This window comes from Borostomias antarcticus (genome assembly GCF_949987555.1).
Source record: "Borostomias antarcticus genome assembly, chromosome: 19".
Taxonomy (NCBI): Eukaryota; Metazoa; Chordata; class Actinopteri; order Stomiiformes; family Stomiidae; genus Borostomias; species Borostomias antarcticus.
In genome coordinates, this window is record NC_140252.1 from 422,501 (window position 1) to 430,000 (window position 7,500).

Consider the following 7,500-nt stretch of genomic DNA (forward strand, 5'->3'; position numbering starts at 1 on the left):
CTGAAGTAAGTCAGCAATGTGTGCATGGGTCGCGGCATTCGCGTGGCTCACGTTAGCTCCCGTAATTATGGCCCGTGTGGATTTGCTAACTGAGAAGACAAACCTGACGAACGTCGCTACTTGACCACGAGTGGTATTGCGAACGTAGCTGACGTCGCTACTTGTCCACGAGTGGTATTGAGGAACGTCGCCGTCACCATCATTAGGTTACTTAAGCTGCTAGTTGTCTTGTTAGCTCTGATATGGCTAGCCAGCCTCCGTCCAGGGAGATCAGTGATATGACAACTTAACGTTAGATTATTGAGCCTAAATAATAGCAGGCTACTAACAGATAACCTGGTTAATATATGTTATTATTCCTACTATTGTGCTTACTGTGTGTTGCTGACAAGATAAATTATGTTATATTATTATTGCCACCGTCATTTGGCTTAGCTTATGTTCTCCAGCCACGCCAAGTGCTGTGGTAGTAGCTAACTCACTGGTGTTATATTTATTTACATTGTCCCTGCATCCTGTCTAATATGTCTCCATCTGTGTTATGCACCATGGGCCGAAAGAAAATTCGTAGTATATTGTGAAGTAGGCTCATTGGCAAAATAAAAGTGTATTGTTCAATATGACTAGCCTACTTGTCAACCATAGGGCTGTCACGGTTAGGAATTATCCTGAGCGTTCAAATTGATAGATTTCAACCGCGGTCTGCGTTTTACGCTGTTTTTTTATTATTTCGTTTTACACTACATTTTATCTATATCCTATGTGTGTAGCCTAGTTGTGGCCTACATTATTCGTTTTTATCTAACGAAATACATTAAATAAATGAGGGTACAGGAATGCAATGGTGCGCGCAGCACACAAACAGGCAAATCATTCGACATAGTAAAATAATAACAACAACAATAAAGACCTAAAGGGCAAAGGCAGTTTGCTGTGCACTAAAGTAAGCTTAGGCTAGGCCTAACACGTTATACATACTGTATATACCAGAAGTTTAGTGCCGTGCATTTATTAATCGGATAGCCTTTGTCTATAGGCGTATTTGACAGTCCTGGAAAAAGCCCTGATACCAAAATGAAAAGAAAATCATTAGTGGCCGCTGTTGTCTGTATTTTGTTATTGTATTTTGTGGCCTGTGTGTAGTTGTAGCCATACTTATTATTCCTACAATGAAGTAGGCTACACCACCACCATTTAAGATTCAATCTCTGGTCTGAATGGGTAGGCTATGTATGGAAACATACTTTTTGGCGCGATCAGCTACAGCTCTCTAATCCAACTTGAACTTGTCTTTTTACAGTTTACTGAGTCTTTGTACAATAAAGCAATGGTTGCTATGGTTATGAAAAAGCGCACTTATGCCAGGGTATATGGTGCGTTCGTTTATAACTGGGAGGTGCAGGGTATATGGTGCGTTCGTTTATAACTGGGAGGTGGCAAATTGAACTCGCACTTCCTCGTCGCAAATTCGGATGTTTCTCAGCCTCCAGTTGCCGGCTGATGTCAATATCATATCATATCATCATCATATCATTCGCTATAGCTGAATGCACACAGGTCGGAGGGAGGTATTTTGCCACTTGCGACTTGCCACGTCCGACCACAAACGAACGCACCATTTTTTTTGCCTGCTATCTGGTTACTGGTGGGCTTTTCATTACAGTACTGTACCCTTCTGTGAATAAAAACAGAACTGTATGTAGACCTACATGTTGCCTGTAGGCTGTAGTCTACTGTCACGTTTCATTTCTTCTAATGTCGAGCGCAAAACGCAAACGAGTCTGCTGCGCGAGAGCTGCATTCCTTGGCAGCCAGAAAGCGCGTCAGCAACCTGAAGCAGCATCGAGTCATTTTTCGTTCCCAGTTAATAGACTTCAGGAACACAGACGTGTTGTGAGCATGTAGATTAGCCTACTAGACCTACTGTATTTGTTAAATAATAGCCTACAGCCTAGGCCACGTTAGTCTACATCTGTTGTTTTAGAGACTTTCTTTTAGGCTACAATAGCCTAAGACACGACAACTTGTCTGTCATTTCATTTATTTATTTATTGATTATCATTTGCTCTAATTGTTCTAATGTTGGGTTGTTTTAGGCTATACCATGTTGTTCTGCGAATACAGTAGCCTATCGATACAGCGTAAGCCTCATTTGAGAATAAAGTACTGTATTTGATCAAAGCACGCACTCAAGTGGAAATTCGGTTATTTTATTATAGGCTACTGGCCTATATGAGTTTAGTTGGCTATTTGATTGCAATTTTGATGCATTTTCACAAGTAATTAAGGGTATTTATTGGTCTATTATGAGTCTATATGAAACAAGTATACCACTTATTGAATTTGGTGCATTTTAACATATGTTCCAGTCATCCGGACATTTCAGAGATACGAACGACCTGCGGTCCCGTTGGGTTCGGATGAGTGGGGTCCTACTGTAGCACAAGTGCTCACGTAGCGACGTTAGCTACGTATGCGAATAGCACACGTGCTCAAGTAGCGACGTTAGCTACGTATGCGAATAGCACACGTGCTCAAGTAGCGACGTTAGCTACGTACGCGAATAGCACACGTGCTCAAGTACTCCCGGCCCTGACGAGCGTTTGCTGGGTTAGCTACGTTAGTGAATAGCACACGTGGTCACGTGGGGACGTTCGTCACGTGTGTCTGCTCAGTTAGCAAATAAGTGGCACTTTCCACCCCCCATACGTGCGTGCGTGCGTGCGTGCGTGCGTGCGTGCGTGCGTGCGTGCGTGCGTGCGTGCGTGCGTGCGTGCGTGCGTGCGTGCGTGCGTGCGTGCGTGCGTGCGTGCGTGCACGCGCGTGAGTGCAATTGTGTGCGTGTCTGTGTGTGTGTTGAAATGGATCCTGCTATTACTAAGGTATGACTAAGGTTGTAGTCCTTAACTGTCCATCTCTCTGGCCTGGATGACACTACTGAGTTTTTCTCAGTTTTCTCAGAAAAAAGACCTACATTTGCGCCTAGCAATTACACGACCACGACCAAAACCAATTACACGACCACGACCAAAACCAATTACACGACCACGACCAAAACCAATTACACGACCAAAACCAATTACACTACCACGACCAAAACCAATTACACTACCTAGACCAAAACCAATTACACTACCACGACCAAAACCAATTACACGACCACGACCAAAACCAATTACACGACCACGACCAAAACCAATTATACGACCACGACCAAAACCAATTACACGACCACGACCAAAACCAATTACACGACCACGACCAAAACCAATTAGACTACCACGACCAAAACCAATTACACTACCACGACCAAAACCAATTACACGACCACGACCAAAACCAATTACACGACCACGACCAAAACCAATTCCACTACCACGACCAAAACCAATTACACGACCACGACCAAAACCAATTACACGACCACGAGCAAAACCAATTACACTACCACGACCAAAACCAATTACACGACCACGACCAAAACCAATTACACGACCATGACCAAAACCAATTACACGACCATGACCAAAACCAATTACACGACCAAAACCAATTACACGACCACGACCAAAACCAATTACACGACCACGACCAAAACCAATTACACTACCACGACCAAAACCAATTACACGACCAAAACCAATTACACGACCACGACCAAAACCAATTACACGACCACAACCAAAACCAATTACACTACCACGACCAAAACCAATTCCACTACCACGACCAAAACCAATTACACGACCACGACCAAAACGAAGCTCGAACCCGGAGGCGGATCGATACGGCCGGAGCTGTGTGCTAGTGTAATAGGCAGATCCGGGGGGCTTTGAATGTGATGACACGGACGCCTACTTCACGTAACACTTTTCCCTTTCCGGTAGAAAGTAAACAAAACATCAGCCATACTAGCGGTTCATTGGTTCAACATGGATAAAGGTCAGGCGTTGCAGAACTTGTGGTCTCTGCTAGTAGCAGTTGTGCCGTTAACCACAGCAGCGAGTTTGCTTCTTGTTTATATCCGTCTGATACCGGCTCACGCATGCCCAGTGAATCTTCTTCTTCTCCAGTGGTGTTTAATGGCAGCTTGCATCCATAAAGTAGCATTACTGTACTGCCACTTTGTGGACGTGAATGGTGGTGTGATATGCATTTTTATTTACGTGATATATATGTAATCGTGGATAGTTTTCCCCGTTCGAAAACGTAGCCAGGGACATCTGCACTGGTGTAATCCAGGCCTCGTTCTCCAGTCTCTCTCTCTCTCTCCCTCTCTCTCTCTCTCCCTTATACTTTCTCTCTTTTTCCCTCTCTCTCTCCCTCCCTTACTCTCTCTCTCTCTCTCTCTCTTGCCCTTATACTTTCTCTCTTTTTCCCTCTCTCTCTCTGTCTCTTAGCCACTCTCCTTCCCTCTCTCCTTCTCTCTCCTTCTCTGTCTCTAAGCCTCTTTCCCTCCCTCTCTGTTTCTCTCTCTCTTTTTCCCTGTCTCTCTCTCCTACTCTCTCTGTCGCTCTCTCCTGTTGCATGACTAAGCCAGAGTGGCAGGTTGCTATGGTGACGAGTCCAAGCCCCTGGCTGTTACATAAACACTCAGCGCCCCTGTTGCCATGGCACCCAGGTTACATAAGCGGTCAGGGGAGGGAGGAAGGGGGGGGGGTCTCAAACCTGGGACAGTCATGAAGGAGATTTAGAGATGAAGTTACTCTGCAGATTGATGTGTTTGAAGTGTGTGTGTGTGTGTGTGTGTCTGTGTCTGTGTCTGTGTCTGTGTCTGTGTCTGTGTGTGTGTGTGTGTGTGTGTAGGATTTGCTTTGTTGAGAGCTAAATCTCAGTCACATGACCCACAGCTGAACCATCATGCTGGCATTGAGCGAGTGTGTGTGTGTTTGTGTGTGTGTGTTTGTGTGTGTACATGCAATTATTTTATGCTCTTGTGTGTATTTTGTAGCTGTCCCTTATGTGTTTTCATTTGACTTACTGTGCTTATGTGCATATGTGTGTGTGCGTGTTGTGTCTGTGTGTGTGTGTGTGTGTGTGTGTGTGCGTCTGTGCGTGCCTGCGTGTGTTTGTGTGTGCCTGCATTTTTGTGTGTGCTTGCGTGTGTGTGCTTGTGTGCGTGTGTGTGTGCATGTGTGTGTTTATGCGTGCGTGTGTGTGTGTGTGCACGTGCGTGTGTGTGTGTGTGTGTGTGTGTGCACGTGCGTGTGTGTGTGTCAGCTCTGCGGGAGTCCCAGTGGCAGGAGCGTGAGGAGCGAGCGAGGCAGTTCTACGAGAAGCAGCTGGAGGAGAGGAGGAGGCGTCTGGAGGAGCAGAGGTTGAGGGAGGAGAAGAGACGCGTGGCGGTGGAGGAGAAGAGACGGCAGAAACAGGAGGAGGAGAAGGTGACGCACACACACACACACACACACACATACACACACACACCGATGACCTGGGTTCAGACTCTTCCTCATAGCCTTGTGAGACCATCCTGATCTCGCCACCTCACTTTCAGTTTCTCTCTGCAGATCAGTCTGGACTTCCCCCCTATGTCCAACCATTATTCTCGGGTTATGTTTTGACCCGGCCAATCAGGGACTGTGTTCCGACTGCTGTTCTGCCCCCCACTCGAACGTAGCGTGATTGGTTCCCGTGGCAAAACAGTCTCCCGAAGCAACGAGCGGTAACGTTAACGTTAGTACAGTCAGCCAAACTGCAATACTTCGTCCACATGGTGAGAGCAATAATGATAATGGCCGCGTTTCCCGATAAAGAACCTTCTTAAGCAACCCTTTGTATGGGAGTTAAGAAGTACTTTGGAGTTAGTGCTTCTTAACTCGTTTGGTAAACCCGGCCGATGGTGGTGGAGTTTTAGAGGAGCGTTGGGACCGCTCCAGACCACCTCCTTATTCAGTGTTGCACAATAGTCGCCAGGAGGTGTCGTTGAGCAAGAAAACTCACTTTGTCTAGGCTATAACTGCCTATAGTTTAAACTAGCATATTATTTGTATTATATTGTGTATATTGTACATAGTATTGTATATTGGGTATATTGACTTGGTCTGTAAGCAAAACGAAGGCAATGCATTATTACTGAAGTTGCTACTGGGACTTCTTGTCAGGAGATTTCACCCTCGACAAGATCCAGAGGTAGTAAATCACTTCCTTTAAATACAGGTTAAAATGAAATAGTCCTCACTGGTTTAGTGCTATATATTGATTGTATATTTAATGTCTTTACTCTGACTACGGGGGTTCCCCAAGGGTCTGTCCTGGGTCCTCTCCTTTTTTCCCTCAACACTACATCTCTGGGCTCTGTCATTCGCTTGCATGGCTACTCCTATCACTGCTATGCCAATGACACCCAACTGGTCCTGTCATTTCCCCCTTCTGACACACAAGTGGAGACACACATAGCTGGGTGCTTGGCTGACATCTCGGAGTGGATGACGACACACTACCTCAAGCTTAACCTGGACAAGACTGAGCTGCTGTTGCTCCCGGGGAAGGGCTGCCCGCACCGGGACCTGGCCATCACCATTGAAGACACAGTGGTGACACCAACTCAGACTGCAAGGAATCTGGGTGTGTCCCTGGATGACAAACTGTCGTTCTCCGCACATATCATATCTGTTACATGCTCCTGCAGATTCATGCTCTACAACATCAGGAGGATTCGCCCTTTCCTCACTGATGAAACGGCGCAGGTGCTCATCCAGGCCCTGGTCATCTCCCGCCTGGACTACTGCAACTCCCGTCTTGCCGGGGCCCCGGCGCCAGCCATTAAACCTCTGGAAGCTGCTGCTCGCCTGGTGTTCAACCATCCTAAGTTCTCCCACACAATTTCCCTTCTCCGTTCCCTACACTGGCTCCCTGTAGCGGCTCGCATCCAGTTTAAAACTCTGGCGCTAGCCTACAGGGCAATGAAAGGAACAGCCCCCTCCTACCTCTAGGCCATGGTCAAACCCTATACCCCCTCCCGACCGCTACGCTCTGCTACCTCGGGGCGACTGGTTGCCCCGTCACTCCGAGTCCCCTGCGGTCGACCAACATGATCACCGCTCTTCTCTGTCCTGGCCCCGCAGTGGTGGAACGAACTGCCCACTGATGTCAGGACAGCAGAGTCGCTGCCCATCTTTCATCGCAGGCTCAAAACTCATCTCTTCAAGAAGTACTACAACACTCCTCCATTTTAATCATCTATGGTATTTGAGATTGCTATTCTTGCACTTAGCCTCCAGCTCTAGATTAGTCACTTATTTTAGAAAGGAGATGCACTTCTGGCAAGTAGTAGTACAGTACATTGGCTTTTCCTACATTAAATGCAATTATTGTTAGTCGCTTTGGAGAAAAGTGTCTGCTAAATGAAGTCTCCGACGTAACTTCAGGCGAGGCACGAACGTCACGGCCGGATGGCCATCCAGCGGTCCCTCCGGTCACCATGGAGGATGAGACACTAGGCTGTATCTCCTTCGGACTCCACGAAGCATCAGCCCGTGGAGGCCAGGGACTATAATA

General features: G+C 46.8%; 1 protein-coding gene across 2 annotated transcripts in view; it reads left to right on the forward strand.

Annotated features, from left to right (window-relative positions):
• Positions 1–7,500, forward strand: part of map7b (microtubule-associated protein 7b) — a 66,655-nt gene that overhangs the window by 30,551 nt on the left and 28,604 nt on the right. For both annotated transcript variants that reach the window (XM_084454162.1, XM_084454163.1), the window contains exon 4: positions 5,221–5,384. In XM_084454162.1, the coding sequence (XP_084310288.1) occupies positions 5,221–5,384 (164 nt within the window). The remainder of the gene's footprint in view (positions 1–5,220; positions 5,385–7,500) is intronic.